The following is a 21,515-nucleotide window of genomic DNA, read 5'->3' on the forward strand; positions in this document are numbered from 1 at the left end:
GCCTGTGTCTTCCCAGTGTAAAAATAGGGAGGTTTTTTGTACATTTGAAAGGCACCCTTTTTTTGGGTGGCTTTACCAAGAAATCACAGGCTTGAAAAACTAGTTGTGTGAGGGACTTGGTTCTCTACGCAGCATTATTTTAATGAATAAAGGACGTAGATATAAAACTGGCATGAGAGGGGACTGGCTGCACTGATCTAAAATGCTTGTGACACGGAGATTGTTAGCTTTCCTTTGTGTACTGAATATTAAGTAGGAATTAATACAAAGAAACCTTGCAACAGTTACTCAGCATGAGCAGAATTATTTCTTCTGCTCTGACAATGCCGGGGGAGAAGCTTGTCCTTCCCAGTGAGACCAAGGCAAGCCCTTAGAAATGAAATTACCTGGTTTCTCTCACAAATAAACCACTCGGGCGTTTTAAGCGCCGAAATTAACAGCTGCTAAGCGAAAACCCACGTTAAGGCCCATTTCAAATCCGTCCCAGCTTCGGTGCATATTTTAATTTTCTCCCCAAGTCCGCCGAGAGCCAACAGCTTTGCCAGCCTCGGGGCGCGCCAACCCCCGGGGGGACGCACAGACATCCCCCCCCCCCCCCAAAAAAAAAAAAAAAAAAAAAGTGTCCAGGAACCCCCGAGGGCTCCCTCCAGCCGCCGCCAGCGGAGATACGAGGCCCGGGAGGCGGCAGGGAAGGGGCGAGGTGCCCGCACAACGCCCCTCAGCCGGGCTCCCGGGCGGGGGGTTCGGGACGCTCCCCGCGGGGCCGGCACCGCCGGCGGGCGCGCGGGCGGGCAGGGCCGGGGTGGGCAGGACCGGGGCGGGCGAGCACCGCCCCTTCCCGCCCTCCCTCTCTTCCCGGCGGGGCGGCAGCAGCGGCGCTGGGCGGCGGGGCTGGGCTGGGCCGGGCCGGGCTGGGCTAGGCGGCCGCGCTGTCTCTGCCTCCGCGGCGCCAGCGGGCAGTCGCCGCCATGAGGGAGCAGCGCAAGGGGTGAGGGGGGTGCGTGGGGCGGCAGGTGCCGGCGGGCGGGCGGGGGCTCTCGGGGGTTCCCGCGGCGGTCCCGCTCTCGGTGAGGGTGGGGGGAAGCGCGGGCGACCGCCGTCTTTGCAGAGCATGGGGGGAAGCGGCGGTACCTTTCCGTCTGTTACGCTGAAAGGGTCAATTCGCTGCCTGGTTTCCTGAGGGGACCTGAAGCGGCGTTTCATTCTACGCCTTTTCCCTCTGACGAGGCCGTAGTTTGGCGCTGGGTGACTCTAGTTGGGGCGGGCAGGGCATGGCGGTGTGGGATCGCCCACACGCGTGGGGCTACCTGTGCAGGTGTGGGCTGGCAGGGGGAGACCCTGAGGCCGAGCCGGGAAATTGTGGAAGTGCCGGAGATGCGGGGAGGGGTGGGCGCCGTAAAGGTGGGCATTGGCTCTTTTCGTTATTCCTCAGGTTTTAAGGGGTAGCAGAGTGCTGTAAAACGGTACCTCCGTAGCGCGTAGCCTGTATTGCAACTTGGTTCGGGCGTGAACTTCAACAGAATTCCTGAAAACAAGCGTGCTCAGAGGTGTATTACTTTTCCTGGTTATTTCATGCTTAGAAATAATCTTTCAAGTTAATAGGCAGAAGAAGCTGGGAGGGCGTTCCCTCTGGGCTATTGCATTATAAGTGCTATCTTTTTTTGTTGCTATATGGTACATTATATTGTCTTTTAATGGCTATTGTAAAACATCTTGCAGCCCGGGCCGGCATCAGTGTCCCCAGTCCTCATGTTAAACTGAAGTTGGGCTGAGACGATGTATGTGTACAGAGCTGAGGAAACAAGAAACGTGGTTATATGTAGAATCTTTGACCTTTTAGCGCTAAGGAATTGTTTGAGGCCATCACTGTTTGAGCCTGGATTTGACAAGACCCTGCAGTGAAATTGCGTTGGCAGAAGTGGGGAAGGGTAGGCTTTGAAAAGCAAATAGATCAGTGGAGAGGAACAGCTGGGGGGGGGGATCAGGCTCACCAAGTGTTCGTCACTGAGCAGGACTCTGCCCGTGACAGAGTGTGTAAAATAAATGTTTAACATCAAGGGGAGAAGAAAAAGAGTTACTATTCAGTACTTGGCAGCTGGTATTTGCCCTTCTACTATTCATTTTCAGTATCAGCAAGAAACTTTCATATGTATTGGTGCCTGCCTTCAGTAGTCTGATAAATCTCGCAAAAGCCAATAAAACACGCTAAAGTCAAATTCCTGCTGAAAAGACACTGATCCTTGGTTTAAACAGAAATAATCTCTGCACAGATCAGTAGTCTCTAGATTTACAGATGAAAACAGTGGTCCTTTGTAAAGCACAAAGGAGTTCCACCTTTTTACATTGCTCATACTTTCCATAGCAGTAACTTGTTTTATCTAAGGAATTAATGAAATACTGTAAAAAGACAAATACTAAGTCTTCCTTGCAATTACTGTCATCTATTGGTGAAAACTTTTTTCATTTAAATGAGCAGTAGTGTCTGTTCATACAAACTATTTCAATTGTGTTTAGGTTAGTGTAGTAAAATCCAAACAACTCTATAGTGTTTATTTTGGCTTTTTCACAACAGTCATAAGGTGGTTGGAATAACATTTTATTCATCTTAAAGCCAAAAGGTGAGAGGTATTGTAAATTGTGTTGTTTGAAAATGGATCAGTTCAGTGCTTTGTAAAAAGCTGCTTCAATTTCAGCTTTTTCTTAAGTGTATGTAACTATTTATTTATTGCTACCTGATCGAATTTCTTATTCTACGCACATCTATGCACACGCACATCTAGTTCATGTCGCATTTTCTAATGAAGGGTGAGGGGAGAAGTGCAGCAGAACTGGCTCTGGTATCACCAATGAAGAGGGATGTAAGAGTTTAAAAAGGACTCTGCAGTTGCAGTCTAAAATTCTAGACTCTGGAGCTGAGCAGTGAATACACATGAGACTGAATCCTAGATATATATTTTTTAAAAAAGGGGGAGGAGAAGAAGTGCAATCAAAAACAGTTAAAAGATTTGCGAGTGTTTCGGTGTGGCTTGTGCAGGAATGTTTTGGGGTGGAATTTGTGCAGGAATTTGGATGGGGGGAGCATTGCTCTCCACTCCTCCCGCTGCTGGTGTTGCTCAGAAGTAATATAAAAGGAAGGAAGATGAAACAACTATTTTGTCCAAACTGATCAAGTTATAACAAGGGAACTGTAATTCAGCTAGTGGGTCAGTTAGGATATCATCTCTTGATTTCAGGTTTTCAATCCTGTGTGTTATCGGCTCTGCCGACAGCGATGAGAGACAAATCTCTCTGCTGTTGGCAGGAACAGAGGAGTTCACACAGGCATATGTGACAGAATTCCCCACATAAAAATTATCCTTGCTAATATAATATAATCATCCTTTAATGAAGTGGTCCTGTGGTTCCCAAAGGATGTATTAAGTGAAGACTGTGCTTTCATCCCACTGAATTATCAGTGTATTTAGTGTGCCAGTCACACCAGAGCCTAGGTGTCACCATTATCCGGTGCTGCTCTTCTCCTTTTCAGGCCTGGTTTTAATTTCCTTTCCACCTTTGCAGCTTAAGTCGGGTGAGAAAGAGGAAAATATGCCATGTGAGCCCACCTATATTTTTGTTTGTTGCAGAATGTCTGTGATTTAAAAGCTAGTGATCAATTTAGTTGCCCTAAATGTAGAGCCAAATTGAAAAATGTATTCTCTGAGCATGTGCAATATTGCAAAATTACTGGCTGTGTGCATTGATGCCTTTTTATGTTGATGGTTTGTTGGAAAAGCATCTTGAGTACTTATTTCTGCACACATTCTCACCCTGCTTTAGCTGCTGCTAGTCAAGAGGACTTGCACTACACTTTTCATGTCTTTCTGACTTGCAAGCTCTAAAGGCCCTTGTTCACCGGAGTTTGAAACTCTGGCAAACGCTTTGCTGCAGATCTATTAAGGATGCTACAGCATTCCCAAGTGTGGTTGAGGCTGCCTGAAACTGCTGAGCTGGCATTTCACTTTAGACGGTGTTCACAATAAGGGCATCCACACAAATCCTCCCCCACCAGTCCAACCCCTAAGCTCACAATTAAATGGCCTTTGAAAATGGCAAAGAGGCTTATGAAGAATAGCCTCAATGGAATCTAACCTTTCCTGGAGCTGCCCTTGTGTGCAGAATTGTTGATAACTTTCTGAGCTGAAAACGTTCAGTTGAGAGGCAAACGCCTTTTAGCTGGAGTGAAATAGCTGCAGCCTTCTTGTGTTCTGCATGTAAAGTACCAGCAAAATCTGCCCTGGCTTGGTACGGGCACTCAGCCTCTACAGAAATCACAGTGACCAAGGTGTATTTTCCTTTAAAACCCTTGCTTTTTCTTGCGAGAGCGCAAGACTGTGTGTCGCCAGGTCTGGTACACGCTAGGAGGTTGAGTGATCTCTGATGAATTGCGAGGGTGGCTGGGTGTGGGGCACTGCCCATGGGTGGTCACTGCTGGGAAGGTGGCAGGGGCAAGACTTAGAGTCTCTACTGACTTGACTTTTATAGCCTAAAGAAAGGGCTATTTCCTCGTAAGTTGCAACTAAGTTTACAAATGAAGCAAAGGGGGGGGAAGGAGGGGAAATATACTTGCCCTGCAAATTCAGTCTTTGTCACTTGCAGATGAAGCAAATAAAGTTGTTCTTACAAAATGTACATCTCCAAGACAATTAATCTTGTACCGTGAAAGAAAAGCACACAAGGTAGTGGTTTGGGGTTACTGGTATTAAAAATATCTGAAAACAGTTGGGAGTCCAGTGTTTCTTTGGCAATGGAAATTTTATTTACAAGATCTTAAGGAAAGCAATTATGTATTTTCAGTAAGATGAGTAGATGCCATGAGCTTAAAGCATACACACTGAATTCACTGATACATGGTTAGGCTTTACCATAAAAAATGAAAATATAAAAAAATCAATAAATTACTCATCCATGTGATGTTCGTTAGTGAGTAACCATAGTAGATTTCCACATCTAATAAGATCCTTTTGTTCTTCTATCCAACACAGGTATGGGATTCCATAATCCTACATAGATACAACTTTGCCACAAATCTGATGGCTTTTAAATATGTTAATGAGGAATCAGTGCCTTTGAAGGCTACCAGATTAACAGCTATGGAGTCTGAAGTGGTCTAGTTTATCCATAGAACAGTCCGGGACTGCCAAACTAACTTCACAGGGAACGTCAGACGGGTTATTTTCAGAAGTTTATTGTAATGATGTGCATAAGTTATTTTTCTCATTTTTACTACATGATTTGGCATACAAACCATGGTACAGTTTCTATTCAAATATCCCTCACTTCTGGGGCTACCTGCCCATGTGGAAGCAAGCCAGGGTGGCCAGGCTCGTGCCTGGGAAACTGTTGATCTGCGACTGGCATTGAGTGCGGACAAACTGCAGTCTCAGGTCTGTGGGTTTGAATGTTTATTTGGGTCTGCATTATGTTCAGCTGAATCGTGTCATCTCTGGCTACAGGGCTCTTCTGCAATGAGTACGCTCCCTTTCTCTTTTCCTTTGGGCTGCTGTTGCATAAGCAGAGACTTCAGGTAGCCAAGTTTTTAGGGACCCAATGTGTAAACTAAACTGTCTCTGTTTTTCTTCAGAAATGCACTTTATACCTGGTTATGGTAAAAGCTGCTGGTGCTGTGTTCTCTGCAGAACCTGCCCATGCTAAAGGTGGTAGAAAATGCTCAGGTGCAGGTGGCTCAGATCCACAGGTTTTCACTTAAAGCTACCCAGCTTCTGCATTTAAAAAAACCAGACCACGCTCAGATTTCTGAACATGATTGCAGCCACCTCCTTTTGCAGGACTCATTTTTTTACCAGAGCAGGGAACAAGACTGCTTTTGCTCTTCTAGTGTCCTCCTCCCTCTTTCACTGCCTTCAGCCACCACAGGAATTAGGAAGGGGAGGGGATGCTGAGGTTGATGAGATGGGGCTTGTTTAAAAGCCTATGCTCAACTGGGGCAGCACTATGGCAACATTTTTTCTTTATGCTTAGTGCTTGCGATCCCTTTCATTCTTTCTTGCAATTACAGAGGAGAATCTGGAAATATATAGTAAGCTACTGAATATATAGAGGTTACTGGGCCAGTATTCATGTGGATCAAATAAATAGCCTGTCTTTTAAGACCAAAATTAAATCATACTAAGAAAACATGTCACAATTTTCTTTTTTTCCTTGAGTTAGGGGTGGTGTTGAAGTGATTCTTTGAAAATTTTACCCCTTCTTAGCCTATAAAGGCTAAAGGTGTACTTGGGAACATTGCTGCCTCAAAAAGAGAACTCAAGGACCGTCTGTTCTCTAAAACAACCTCATCAAATCAGCCTTCCACCGCACAGTTGGGTGTACAGGTACATTCAACCCACTGGATGAGTTGTGGTTTAGTCTCTTGAAGCTGGGAGGTGTGTGTGCTCCAGGAGCTCCACAGTGCTGTGGATCAGGTCCTGCTCCCCTGCATATTTTCTCCTGAATGACGTGTGTGTGTTGGAACCAGGATGTCTGCTTTTTAAGTACAGAAATTGTAAATGTGATTGCTAGCAACTGTGTGCTACGTAAGCTTTCCAGAATTTTTTTTATGAGTGCTCATGGTTGTCTTTCAATGTAGCTTAATTCTGTATGAACAGGACTTCATTGGCTACAGGATAGATAAGGAGAATTTTCTTTCAAGTTTTCTACACTAATGGAAACATGATCATGTTAGCTATGCTGTCATTAAAAAAAAAAAATCATAAGATGTGTAACCTTAGGAGCCATGAGTTGCTACTACACCCGCTAACGCTTTATTATGTTGGCTTTCTCACACTGCATGTCTTTTGGCAACGTGTTGTGTTGCAAAGCTGAAGACTGCTAGCCTCAATGCAGAGAATGCCCGATTTACATTCTAGTCATACTGCAGCGTTTCATAATCCTGCTTTAGCTTTTCCCTGGCATCCCAGCAGCTCTGCTGCCTGGCACTGCACAGGGACCTCCAGGGCAAGGGAGGGAGCCTGGGAGTCCCAGGAACAAGAGGAGCAGCAATAGCCTTTGCTAAAAGAGACCATCAACATGGGGGTTGCAACGCATTGGCCTGAAAAGTGGCGTAAGCTGGTGGTGGGTCAGTGCGTGGGCTGTTGCATGGGGATTTTAGTGCAGGTGTTTGGACCGAAAGGAAGGATTGCAGCCACTGAGCTGGGTAGCTCTTACCTACCGCATGGGAAGGCGTGGAAAGAGCACGTACGGGAAGGGAGGTCAAAAATACCACAAATCGCAGTATCTGGTCAGAATTTCCATAAACGCTCTAAGAACTAAGCCCTTTTAAATGTCTCTCCTCTAGTTTGGAGGAACCGGCAAATGATCCATTCTTAAAAACAATGAGTTTTTAAGAATTGATCAGTGTTCTTGCAAATTCCTCAAAACATTCTGGCATATCTGAATACTTGCTGTCTTCTTAATATTAGCACTACTTTTAATTTTGTTTCTTGAGCCCATGCCTAAATAAAGCGGTCCAAGTTAATGCCTCATGTGGAAAGAAGGCATGCCTACTGCTGCTGAGACCTCCTGCTGGATAGCTCGGGCTGCGGGCGGTGCTCTGGCACCGTGCTCTGATGTGCAACCTGGATCGCTTGCTGTGCGATGGAGAGAGCTATTTTACTTCACTAACTTTCATGTTTTGTATTGTAGCCATGAGACGCAAACGACCTGCTGGGATCATCCCAAGATGACTGAGCTTTACCAGTCTTTAGGTAAGACACCTGTACCGGTTGTTTGTTTTTGTTTCCAAATGAATTTTTAAGGCAAAGATTTCCATAAGTAGTGAAAAAACAAAATTAAGTGAAAGCGAGAGGCAGTGCTTTTATCAAGGTTAAAATTTTCTGCAAGAGAAATCTATAAGGCATAATAACACATTTTAAACATGCAGTGGAAAAAAAATATTTCAATTAACACGTTAGGAATGTGCGCTGGGTTTACAAAGTAATTTGGGTGCATTGTTGTGAACTCTTACTGAAAGACTGGGACAGAAATTAAAAAAAAAAAGAATCCTGATTCTTTTCACTGTCTAATCTACTTCACAAAAGGCAGATGAAAAAATCAAACCAAGCTGCTGTTAATGTTGACTTTTGGATGGTAGAAAGCCAATTGAAGCAATTTGCCAAACTGCGTTACCACTGCTTTATTTGTAAAGCACTTCCAATACTTGGAAGGCATGGCAACTGTCATGATGTCATTTTGAATACCCAAATTGCATGCTTATTATGACTTCAGATATGCTTCTCTGGTGGAGGATTTCTTTTTGTTTTTAGCAGCTTTGGATTTTATTAACAGAAGCACATCTATAAGATAAAATAGGTCAATCCATGCTCTAGTATAGGCTGCTTGGCAGACCATTTAATAGCTAACTCTTTGCTTTTAATGGTTCTGTTAATAAATAATAGAGGGTATAATAAAAATTAAGCTATTTCTCTAAAAGAAATACCAGTGAATATGCTGCAGTCATAAAGGAAGTTACGTCTGTACAGCACACGTACATAAACCAGCTTTAAACGAGCCAGCTTGAGCACTAGGGCAGTCAAATCTAGCATCTAGTGCAGGCTTATTTACCATAGTAAAAAATAGCTTAAATTATCTCCTGCTAAACTCTAGTTTAGCTGCTGAACACAGTCTAATTATGCGAGCATAATCTATTTCAAACTCACTCAGGTATTTCCACAGTGCTCTGCAGTTAAAGGCATACCAAAAATATTTTAGAAAAGTGATACGATAAAATGGAATGAAGCAGTGTGAAGATTTTTTTCCTTATAGTATTAGCACTGTGGCAGCAATTTGTTTAAAAATTGACCAGAATACAGCTCTGTACATCAAAAATGAATATAAGATGTGTAAGTTCAGGCTAACCAAATGCAAGAGCAGACAAGTATTGACTTGCTATTTAATTATAATGCATTGCCCTGTTTGTCTCCTTTATATTTCTACTCTTAAAGCGAGTGGTTTAAAAGATTCAGGACAAATAGTAATTGCACATGCAGACATCCCTTTAATACAGGTAGATCTTCAAACAGTTGCCTGTTAATTGAACCGCATTCTGACTCCGCGGCTGCCTTTGATCCAGAGATTGTGTGATATTTCTGATACTGTTGTTGGTCAGACCTAAAGTCCTGTTGCAGCTGCTTTTCTTCTGGTATTTCCCTGTTTCAGCTAGAGTGCTCTTGAATATCAAGAAGTGAAAAGGTAACTATATATAAGGGAGAAAAGTGTCCTGATGTGTTCACCTCAACAGTTCAAAAGATGTGTGACTGCTGAAGTCAGTTTGCATTTAGTTTAGCTGAGTTTTATCACCTGAGTATCACCCAAATATCAAGAGTTTAAGATATCCTTATTTCTTACTGCATAGAGAAGGAAAATATTTAGGCAGATTTTCTTTCTTTTTCTTATAAAATCCTGCTGTTTTCCTTTTCAGAAGCAAAGAATGTCCAAAAGGGCCGTCCTCTTTCTGGCTAGTTTTATTTCTTTTGGGGTTGAGACCAAATACTCATTAATATGGAAGCGATGCTCATTTTAGCAAAGGATGCATAATGTGTATTTTTTTAGTAAACTTAGGTGTTCATATATATGTACAAAACAGATTAGACAAGGTGATTCTTTGTGTACTGCCACATGGGGTGAAGCTTTGATAAAAGTGCTACTGAATAACCTACCAATTTATTTTATTTTTGAACTGGGTGTATTCATCATTGCCTAACTCTCATACAAATTGCATAATGCAAGCATAACCCGTTTAGTCTTGAACAGAACCCTTGATGTGTTTTCAGTGCTCTGCTTTGCCTCAGGTCAGAACGGTAATAATGTGATGTTTGAAGTCTTTTCAGACTGTTCAGTAATATTTTATCTAAGAAGAGATTATTAAAGTCGATTTTGTATTGCATACTCATTAGATCCTATTATTTTACCTCACATTAGGATCCAAATTTTGCTTCTCATTCATATGAAGAAGCTAATAAAGAGCTTTGTATGTATCCATTTTAAAAATCTGGTAGAAAACATGAATTTTGCAATCCAGGTAAATGTAAAAAAAATGAGACCAAGCACATCAGTGCTGTCCAGAATTTTAATTTCCATTTTCCAACTCCTACACTAAGTCTGCAGGGAATAATTGCACTATGTGATGTAGCTCTCTATATGTGCCAGTATATCATAATTTTCTAGGGGATCCTTATGTCTAATTTAAATTCTTACAAATTACTGAAAGCTTAATTTTCTTAAGTGAATGAGGAAGGTGCAACCTGTCACAAGGTAACATTCCTCATCTGCTTATGTCTTTGAGACACAAGAGACACTTCTGTAAGAAAAAGGAGTAATATTAGTTTTATTCTTCATATATCCAATTAACACACCTACAAATTGCTGCATTACATTTTGCTAAAATAGATGAATTTCAAGTTTCAAACATTGGCTCAGCTTTCTGTCTCTAGAGATTTGGGTATTTATAAAAATGAAGCTAAATTACTTGGGAACATTATTTGGTACTAAGAAAAGAAGGTAGGAATATGCTGCATGCACTTTTGTGCACTTTTCACCTGATCAGATTGTTGGTCCAGGAAGTCCTGTATCTTGTCTTCAGTAGGAACTGCATCAGAGACAGCATCCATAGGAAGAAATTATAAAGTAACCTGCCCATGAAGGAAGCATTCTGAAATTCTCTTTGAGATCATTTGCTGAAACATGACTGTTTATAAAATACTGGTAATAACTGTAAAATATTTGATTTGAAATGCAATATGTGTATCAAAAATTTCTAACTGATTGTTCTTTTAACAGAAAAGCTTTTCCCTTTAAGATATTAGAATGCTTGTTCTTGACAGGTCTTCTTTATTACTTAAACTGACAGACTTCCCTCGGTTTGTATTTACACCATTATGAACCATTCCCATTTTCTTCTCACTTCCCTTTGAAAGTCTTCAAATTACCAAGAACTACCCCAGCTGCTTTTCTTTCCAAAAGCAGTTCTCCTGCAGATCTGCTTTTTTACACTGTTCTTTGACAGCCCTCTTACAAAATTTCTTATCCTTCATGATGGCTCCAGGGCACGACTGAAATAAGAATTTATGTTATTTCATTGTCCTGGAGAGTTCAAGGACCTTTGGATGAGGAGAGAGATGGGAAGAGCAGGAATCAAAGTGGTCTGGGATTGCATAATTTTTTTCAGATTATCTTCTGAGAGTGAACATTTAATGGCAGGCAGTTTAGCTCAGAAGGATAGTATTTTGCCTTTAAGCTGAACACGATTCTAACCTTTGCAGTGTTAGCCCAGGAGAACTTGACCTGTTGTGCCAGACTGTTAGTGTCCCCTTCTTCCAGCCTTCCCATGTAATGTCAGTACGAGTCTCCCCAAGGTGCATTAGCGTCACTGTGAACGGTAATTGCAGTAGCAGGGTGCGGTCAGAAATATTGCCGTGTACATCTGTTTATCTCTCCTAATTCACCAAGGTAAGACAAGAGGGTGAAAAACACCCTCACCCTTGCAGACTGTAGTGCATTGGTGACAGCTTTCCATTTATTCTGGAGGGATGGGGGGGCATGTTGTCTGTGGGGTACCTGGAAGAAATGTCGGAGTTGCTTAACACAAGGTGGGAGAATGCTGGAAGGTACCTCTGAGCCTCACTGGGCTTTTGGCAGCAGCTGCTGTCCTGTGGCAGGTGGCTCTTGTGCAGCAATGTGAGCTTCCAACTCCGAATGACCAAGGTGGATAAACTTTATCCTTTTTTGGTTTGTGTATTTTGATTTGTCCTTCTGAATTGCAGCCTGAAGAGGCTAAACTGCTCCTCTCTGCCATAATAGTTTTTATTGCAAATTACTAAATGGTGTATTTAATATGAGGTTTTATTCACATTCAACTAATTGTTTTCCATGTTTGTACTAGTAAGACGTGCCTATTGCAACATCAATCATTTGATTTCTACTGAAATCGGTGAGATGATACATATGGCCTTTCTTTAAAGCTTGCTTATGCACTGATGTCCTTTCAAGCTAACTACAATCTGAATAATAAAACTTCTCATTTCAGAAAATAGGTTTGGGGGGGTTCTGTCAACCTTGGAAAGCAGTCAGACCTAGAGTAGGTCATGTTGCTAACGGTGTGTGATTGCATCCTATGTAGGCATACAGCTAACAGACAATACATGTAACTATGGCAGAGAGGTAGAAATTAGGTGGTAGAAGTTAACCTTGCATCCCTTGAAAATGAAACCACAGGTGTATTAGCACTGAAGGAGCGTATTACAGAGAGAGCAGAATAATCTGTTACAGAATAGGTGACCAGTATGGGAACATCTTGCTCAAGAGTATTGCACTCTTGGTTTGCAAATGGACACCTTTCATTAATATTTTTTTATATTTTATATTATATATATATATATAAAATATATAATATATATTATTTATAACATAATATATATATTTTATTAATATTTTAAAAGTTGTTTGTTTCTATTTATTTAGTTTAGGATTTTCTATTATGACTACTTCTCATCTAATGTACATGGAGAGTTTTTGACCTTTCTGACTGCAAACCACTTGCATCCCAACCCTACAACGGGGTGTAACCCAGGTGTACATCATATCCTTTTTTACACTTTTGCATTTGCAGACTGAGGAAAAGCCATTACATATTAAAACTAAATTCCCAAGGGTCATGTCAGTTGGTCTGGTTATTGGGATGCTGGTACATGCTGTGGTGTTCATCCACTTGGTCTAGATGCAATCAGTAGCATTTTGGTGCCCTGGGTACCTCCCGCTTACTAATTTGCAGAGACACTATCAGCTTTTTTACTCAGTGGGACAGGTCTAGTACAGCGTGCTGTATTGTTTCATGGAGAGTGGTTCAGCTGTATGTCTGTATATATAACACTGTTTACTGTTATTCATTCTCAAAGCAATGTAGATGATAGCATTAATTATTGTTATAATAAGAGTCAATGGCTGAGACTCAACTGATATTAAGCAGTGTTACTTGATTAATTTCTTTCCTTTGTGCATTTGTCTCATTTGCATTTTTAAATTACAATTCCTAAAGAGGCAATATATGTCACTGTAGGGCATCATTAAAGGATTTATATACAGGTTTTGGGCAGCAGGAAGAAATCCAGCATTCTTATCAGCCAGTCAGGGAATCTCAGATGTATTGAATCAATGTGAGATGAAGCTTCTTGAAAAGTCATATGATGAAACATGAAAGCTTAGTGGCTGGTAGTGGAATTACGGTCTATTCAGGACTGTACAGTAAACTGTTTTTAACCTCTGTTAGGTAGGCGTTGTCGGAGACAACAGTGACATGTAATTCCCAAGGTAGTTTATCCGCTTTAGGCAGTGTATTTATGAACAGCTGTATGAGCATGTCACAGGCTGTGGTTGAGTGAGACTTTCAGTTCTATCACCGTAGGTTCACATTTTTTTCCTTGCAAATAAGAGAGTGAAAAAAAACCCAACTCAGAACTCTGTAAGTCTTATCAAATGAAGATGAGGATTTGACCTGATAACATCTAATTTCTTTCAAATAATTTAGTTGTTAACTTGCCAAATTTTACTCGAGATAGTTATGACCCGAAGCATGTAAACCGCTCTTTTTGGTTTGATAGTGTCCAGTGAGAAAATTGCTGCCCATAAAATCAAGTGAAATGGCTGTGTTTTGTCCTCATTAATTAAAAAGCAATTATAACAATAAACATCACAATAATATAAACAAGTAACCCTCTTTAAAGTAAAAAACAAGGTGGTTTCTAAGTAGAAAGGACTTCCTGAGATGCCTTCAGATTACATTGCGTGTGAGAGACAAATTACATGAACAGCCTTCAACGGGAGGTAGTCTGGCCCATCCCAGAGCTTTTAAACACTCAGTGAGATTAGTCTGTCGTAGAGGACGGTACATTGTCAAATGAAACATCCCAACACTCAGCAGCTGGAGCAATGGTAGGGGAGTTAGTCTGTTTAAGAACCACCATGGAAAGCAGTTCAGTTACAACACCTAAGGTAAAACATCTTGTTTGGGTTATAGATGTGCCTACTTAAAAATAAAAACAAATATCCCTCCATGCTGGATGCTAAACCTCTGATTAAATATGTTCTTTTCAAAAACTTATTGTTGTTCTTTAATTTTTTTATCGCTTTTAGTTGTTACCAATTTATTTCATGCAGTAAGACTGAAGAATATGAGTATCTGTTTTTTCTCTTTAAATAATATTTATATCCCTATGTAAAATCTGGAATTTGGCATGGGAGGATTTTAAAAAAAGGAAAAAAATCTACATCTTATTTATTGATACTATGTCAGTAGTCAGTGGGACATTCCAGCAGGTAGTTCGAATTTTTGATACAAATCACTGACCACTTCTGAAATGAGGTTCTTTTTTACCTGATTATCCACAGGCAAAAGGATCTGCTATGTGTAATTACAACTGTTTCTACAATACTGTAGAAATACAACATTGGAAAATTTGTTGAGGGTGTCTTAGCTCTTTTGAGGAAGAACGTAGCCCTTACCTTTTGAGATTTCTCTCAATATGCAGAATTATGCAGAGAAGGTTAGGATTTAATTATCTGATCATCTTTCCGTAATATTTCTGATTTGAGTAATTCCTATCAGCAGTCTGAAGTCCTCTTCATTAAAGCTTCATGTGTAATAAGAATGCTAGTTCTTGTTCAATGTTATTCATATTAATATGAATGAACACAGGAACATGAACATACTCAGATGCTGTAGGCACATGGTGGACATGAAGGATATCACTTTTCTAGGTAACCTTCTCCCTGCTGCATTAGTTGGCATGAAGCAAAGGGAGATGCTTGTCATGTCTATAAGGAAAAGAGGAAAGCAGCAAAAGGAGATTTCCTGATTTCCGAGAGTCACTGATGCTTTAGCACTTTGAACTCCTTTCACCACAACAGTGGGAGGGCTTCAGCAGAAGCTTGGGAAGATCATGGAGAGATCTTACTGCTGTGTTGGTGGGAATTGTTCATTGCTGTGAAGGCATCAGCTGTAAGCACCTGCCCCGTCTTATGATTCTTCTGTAACGCAATCTTAAATCTTCTCCCCTAGGAAGATTTACATTCCCTTGAACAGAGAGGTCATTCATGGCTGAGTGATGGGAGAACGTGATTTCTCTTTGCTCTGGGATGTAAATATGAGTGTCACCAAAAACTCCCATGTGATCCTTTCCTCAGTTTGTTCCCTTCGGGGCCAGATGACCTCTTCCACTACATCATTGTTTCAGACCATAAACATTTTATGCTCTTTACATTTTTTGTTCAAAGCTTGAAAGTTACCTTTTGAGCAACAAGGACTGGGAGTGTCATTAAACAACCTGAAAAAGTTTCACATGCTCCAAGGGCTTTTCAACCCTCTAACCACCTCATTTGGATGAGATGGTGCATACTTTCTAGGAGTGGGAAGAAAGAGCTGCAGGAAAGCTTGCATGACATACTGAGCTTTCTGACCTGCTCAGAAATTATAAAAGCTCTGGAGTCGAGACCTGGTGGGTCCTGACTCTTTTAATGGGCTGTTTGGGAGTGAAAAAAGCATCAGATTTTTTTCCCTGAGGACCCAGGAAGGGAAAGAAAAACCAAACATGGACAAAGAGGAACTGCTGGTGTTTCCACAGGCCCTCAGAAGGTTGCTGCTGCTTGAGCCTCCTTCCTCCCTCCTCTGCATGTTCCCAGCAGTGGCGGCTGGCTTGTGGCCAGGCAGCGCCTTACGCTGCCTCACTCGAAGTCTCCTCCCTTGCTGTTAGTGGTGACGTTACCTCCAGCACTCCTGAGCCCAGTGTCCATGTCTCATTCCTTGACAGTCTTATCTTCTACGGTTCATTTAAATGGGGTCATATACCAGCAAGGGAAGTATTTTGAACCTAATTACTAGAGGCTTGGTCTCCCCTCATTGTTCCACAGAGCAGCACATTTGTTCCAGCAGTAGCTCCGGGGGATGAAAGATACCACCAACAGTTTCATAGGAGTAGGGAGGGAAAAGGCTAAATCATTAAGATCTAGTGACCTTAAATGACTGTCACCACCTGGTAAGAGAGCTGTCCATCAGGAGCACGGAGGTGGTGGTATAATGACAGCAGGAGGTGAGCAGTTGACAGGGGCACAGTAACTGGGCATGGGCTCATACTGACAACAGCAACGAAGGTGGGCGTGGAGACATGTGACGGCTACTTTTGGCCTCAATACGTAGAACCAAAAGATGACATTGCTGCTATTTTCCCAAAACCTGAGATGAGGGCTCCAAAACTAACTCCTGACATTGCTTGATCATTTACAGCATATGCTTCTTGGCAGCAGTGTCATTAAGGTTGATAATAAATTCAGTGTGTGTTACATATACAGGAAAATAGAGGTAAACTAGAGCACTTTTAGGATTAAGTGTCTTCATGGATTTTACTTTCTGCCCTGGTCAAGGCCTGAAATATGCATATATGTTTACTAATATTTCTTAAAATGTAAATAATAGTATTGAAGCTTTTTTCAGAATACTCAGGGAAAATTTAGGGAAGGCTTCTTCATTTTATTGAATGCTAGTCATAATCTAGTGCATATTCTTTTCCAGAATGCAAGTGCAGATTTACAACAAGGGTACAAGATGTAACTGAAGTCACAGTGTGTTTGCAAGAGACTGCTTTATTAATTTCCCTTCAAGACAAATTAAGTTGCTTTATTTAAATTGCTCACTGTATTCCACACCACATTAAGGCTTCTGGACCTGTCAGGATGATTGTGAGAGAGGGAGCTGGCAGGAACAATACACAGGAGAACTGCCCATTAAAAAGGTGTATGGAACTGTGCAATGAAGAAGACATGATATGCAAAGCTGAAACCTTTCCTTCTGCTGTAAGACGTGTTTTAGAAACGTTCTACAGCTTTCATTAAGGTATACAAAACTACTGAATTATCAAACCTCAAATTACTCATTCAGAACAGCTTAATTAAAATTAATGTAATTGAGACTATATTCCCTCTGCTACCTATACCTGTACAGCATTGTAAATGACGTTGGGATAGTTATGCCCAAGCTACCACATTGCAAACAGCTTTATAGCACCTCAGCACATATGCCAGCAAGGAACTATTTTGTGTTTGTCCTGTTTTTCATCATAGTCTTTCTCTAAGAGTCTGTCAGGCTTAGAGGCAGTTTACTGGGCTAAATGGACCTTTATTCTGAGCCAGTACATTTATTTTTTATGTTCTTTTTGTATTGTGTTGCTGGGTGCTGAAACTGTGTGGCACAGACATTCCCGTTCCGTGCTAGAAAACCCTTAAATTACAAGATACCAACTGATCTGTTGGGAACGGTTGATAGACTGCTTAAATGCCCAGGAGTGCCTGTGCCCAGGAATGTGTTGGGTAGGTGACAGGGCCAAAAGCATGCCAGCAGCAGTCTAGTTTTTCAGCAGTGGGGGTGACTGTGCTGAGGTACATGAGAGTGCCTCCCTGTCCCTGCCCTTCCCCCCCCGCCCCCCCCCCCCCCCCCCCCGCCCCCGGTTCCCAGTGCAGCCATCAGCAATGGCACTTGGGAAACAGTGTCAGTTCATGGACTTGGCCCCAAAACAGCAACCATGATGGCTTACCGGGGTTCTCTTTGATGAAGGTACCAGCTCGAAGCTGCATACAGTTAGCTTCAGTATCTGCTGACCTACTCGCTTAAACAAAGCTCTTTGCCAGATTTGCATGTTCACTGCATCCTGATTTTGATTCTGAGTAATGCAAGTGTTGGTGTATCTGCACTGTAGTCTTGGTATGCCAAATCTAGTTGTAAATCATGAGTTAGCGAGGTACTGGAAACTGATGGCAGGAATTCAGCCACAGTAGTTTCAACCTCACTTTCAGTGATTTTTATCTTCATTCTTGTTGTAAATGGGATTTGCCCAAGGCCACCCTCAGCAAAGCCAGGGACAAGATTAGAATAAGCGCATCTTCCTCAGTCTGGTTTCACAGAAGAGAAAGATGCAAATGCAGTTTCCTGGCCAGATTTAGTCCAAGACAACCCCTCCTTTCTTTTCAGTTTTCTCTAGTGTTTGCTTCTTAGGCTACAGACTAGTTGCTGTGCCTTGCTGTGGAGATCACCACAATTCGGTGCTGAATAATGCTCAGGTAGCCGGTACAAGCCTACCATGTGCTGAGAGGCTTCTCTATTCTGGTGTGGTGTGGCTGGTTTGGTGTGTGGCCCACCCTGTGTCTGCAGAGGCCTGCAAGGTTTTTCAAGCCATGGTTAAACTATTCAGTGGGCACTTGTGCTGATGTCCTTATTTCACTAACAGCATGAGAAGGAAGGCTCTAGCAAAAATTGCTCACACCACATGTTCCTAGTGGGGTGCCGTTCCCCATCGTGCTGCAGCAGCCCACTAGCTCCTCGCTGTTTCAGAGGTGGGAACCTGGGACCTTGCCTGGCTGGGTGAGCTGGCTTTGCATCTCAGGGCATGGCTGGGATCTGCTTAGGTGGAAAGCACAAAAGTTTCACTTTTGTTTTTAGAGGTAAAAACCTTTAGCAGTAGCTGAGAGTCACCTATTTTTTCCTGGGCAGAGCTCTTCCCTTGGGGCTGACTGCAGGTAGCCTGGCTGGTGCGCTGGGCAGACAAGGAGAAGTTTCAAGTTCTTATCTCTCTCACGATGCCTTGGGTGTGAAAGGCTGTGGTGTTTTCAGACAGCGCTGCAGTCACTGATGTTTCCTTTCAAGTGCTCTTAAATTCAGTGCCTTTGAACGAAAGGAAGTAACACTTTAGGACTTTGTGTTTTTCTTTTGGATGATTGATTGACAAGGTTTGAGGGCTTTTGCTCAGTGAAGTAGAGTTTCTAACGTGCTTTATATTTTTTCCTCTCTTCTTTTAACCAGTGAGTATAATCTTCTAGTTCAACTTAACGTCTTTGCAAGTCTGGTTATTTCTAAGGTGTAAAGCTGATCCTTTATTTTAATATTTCCTCCCTACAGCTGACCTGAACAACGTCAGGTTCTCGGCATACAGGACTGCCATGAAACTCCGCAGGCTGCAGAAAGCCCTCTGCCGTAAGTATGTGCCTGTGCCTCACCTGCTGCCAGGAAGACTTTATGACCAACGCACAAGTTGATTTGCAACTTTCAGAAGCAGAAAAACACCCCCACAGATACCCCCAGCTCTACCTACTGCATGGAAGCCTCTCACCTGGAGGGTCTTGCACATTCCTTACAGAACCAAAGTGCTGGGTGGTCTGCAGATCTGTCCTTTGTAAGACAGGACAGCAGATCAGGGAAAAAGTTAACGTCCCTTACATATTTCTAATCTTTATACTCTTTAGCCAGGTATTTTAACTGTGCTCATTACTGAAGCCACGTCCTGTGTCAACCATGGCTTTACAGCTCAAGACCAGAGGGACATGATTGTAGTATACCGGGAACAGTGAGAGTTCAGGTGAAATAATCACTCCAGAGCTGGAGTTGATAATGGTTTGTTAAGTTGAATCTTGAACCCTGAGGGACTGTTGCCTTTAAATGAGATCATCACAATAAACATTTAGCTTATTTTTTTCCCCAGCTTTTGGTTATGTTCACAAGTCTCTCATCAGCCGTATATTAGTGATGTGCATGTTCTAACATTTTAATTCTCTCAACTGGTGTATGGTATTCTACCTGTCACTGGAGTTACAGTTCCTCTTCAGCTTATTGTAACCTGATAGCTAAATAATTTGCTCATAGTTTCCTTGGTAGGCCAACAAGTTGCCAAAGCAAGCAGTTTATTAGGCAGTACGATTTGGAGGGCCGTTAAAATATTTTAACATTCACTGTTCGGCATTTAATTACAGAGTTAAATTTCTGACACAGTTGCAAATGTCTCAACTGTTGATTTATCTCAAGTTTGGATTTGTGCTCACATGCTTTCTGGAACGGTGTCAAACCTCAGTGTTTTTGAGCATGTTTACTTTTAGGCTTATAAGCATGGGTGAATTCCATTCATGAACAGACTTAATTTCTGAATTTATAAAAAAATAGAAAAGAAATAGAAAAAAGGGAAAAAATAAGTGAAAAGTCTTATAACATAATGAAAGATTTCAACATGAATGCAATGACAGAGAATGAATTATGATGATCAGAAATACAAACATCTTTCCATGGCAGAGCACTCCTGCCACACTCATTGTATAAAGGCAATGTAATGAAACTGAAGTGATATGCAGTGAAAAGTATTTATAATCAGTGCAGCACTGAAGTAAGGAACTAAAATTTTTGGAATTACAGGTTTCTCTAGCTGGCAGCGCGCAAGTGTAACAGGTTTTTACGGCTAAAAGTGCAAAACTTTGCATCCAGTTTTATTTGTATTACCCTGATTCTTACCACTGAATAATTCTGGACTCATCTTGGACTTTACAGTGTGGAATTGTAATTATGCACTGAAGTCAGTTAATCTCTCAAGGTTACACTTAGGTAGGTTTTCTGAGAATGGATGTTTTCAGAGACATGCAGTGGTACTTACACTGATTACTTTAGCACATTCTTCATACTTGTATGTAAGGAGAAGTATTTAAGGAATTTGGTTAGCAGTCTTTGTTCTTACAAATATTTTTGCTTGAAGACACCATCATTGTGTATTCTATGATTTCAGTATTGCTTATGAACGCAGTTTAATTAGATTTTTTTTTTAAAAAAACCCAAGTTCCTACAAAATTCTTTTTCTGCAGTTTGGCACTAGTAGAAATAGAGCACAGTGCTGGGTTTCAGGGCTCCTATGCATAGCCAAAAATCCCTAAATTCTACTTGCAGTAGGTGCTGCTTTCAGCTCTTACTTTTTATTTCAGTTTTAAGATTTCAGGAGTTTAAACACATATATTTGTATATTCTTTTCTGCAAACTTCATAAAAGCAGAGCAGTTTTGTCTACGGAGGAGCACTCTAAAGATGTGTGCACAGTAGAAGGCCCGCAGAAGTGAATGTACATCCTATTTCTCAGTGACAAGAATGGAAACACTTTTAAAAATAAACTGTACTTAGTTCTTTGCAGTTTGTAAATCAGCCCAATGAACTTTAAGGCACTAGGATATTACACCTAAAGAAGAATATGGGAAATGGTAATCCTTAAATAAGTGCTTGTGTATTGCGTTTCCTTAAAGAATCTAGTGTGTGGCTCTATCGTCCCAGCCTTTGAAATTATTGTGGGCATGCCAAGTGTAACTGTTGCACCTTTTTTTTGTAAATGTATGGTTTTCTTTGATAATCACATCAAAGTATGTTGACTTTCTTGTTTTCCTACTTTTAAAAGATGTGATCTTCAAGTGAAAACCACATCTGAACATTGTGATGTCAATAAAATGAGATGCGTTCACAAACTTTTCTTGTAGAGGCAGCAAAAGAAAATATTCAAGAACTTCTGTTAGGGGGCTTTTTTCCTCTAATTTTATGCAGGCTAGATTAAATATATTTTTTTAATGTATCAGCCAACAGCAGCTGGTTACAGAGATGATCTTGCATTCTGGGAGCACCGTTAATACTTTTTATCACCAGCCATATGT

General features: G+C 41.5%; 1 protein-coding gene across 14 annotated transcripts in view; it reads left to right on the plus strand.

Annotated features, from left to right (window-relative positions):
• DMD (dystrophin) overlaps nucleotides 1–21,515 on the plus strand; it is a 1,145,544-nt gene that overhangs the window by 1,059,710 nt on the left and 64,319 nt on the right. For 10 of the 14 annotated variants that reach the window (XM_074858566.1, XM_074858564.1, XM_074858568.1 and 7 more), the window contains 2 exons: nucleotides 7,681–7,742; nucleotides 18,968–19,042. In XM_074858566.1, coding sequence (XP_074714667.1) covers nucleotides 7,681–7,742; nucleotides 18,968–19,042 — 137 coding nt within the window. Of the gene's footprint in view, nucleotides 1–863; nucleotides 989–7,680; nucleotides 7,743–18,967; nucleotides 19,043–21,515 lie in introns of those variants that run through there. The other 4 variants (XM_074858577.1, XM_074858575.1, XM_074858578.1 and 1 more) reach the window with 1 other exon arrangement.

Source organism: Strix uralensis, chromosome 2, assembly GCF_047716275.1.
Source record: "Strix uralensis isolate ZFMK-TIS-50842 chromosome 2, bStrUra1, whole genome shotgun sequence".
Lineage (NCBI taxonomy): Eukaryota > Metazoa > Chordata > Aves > Strigiformes > Strigidae > Strix > Strix uralensis.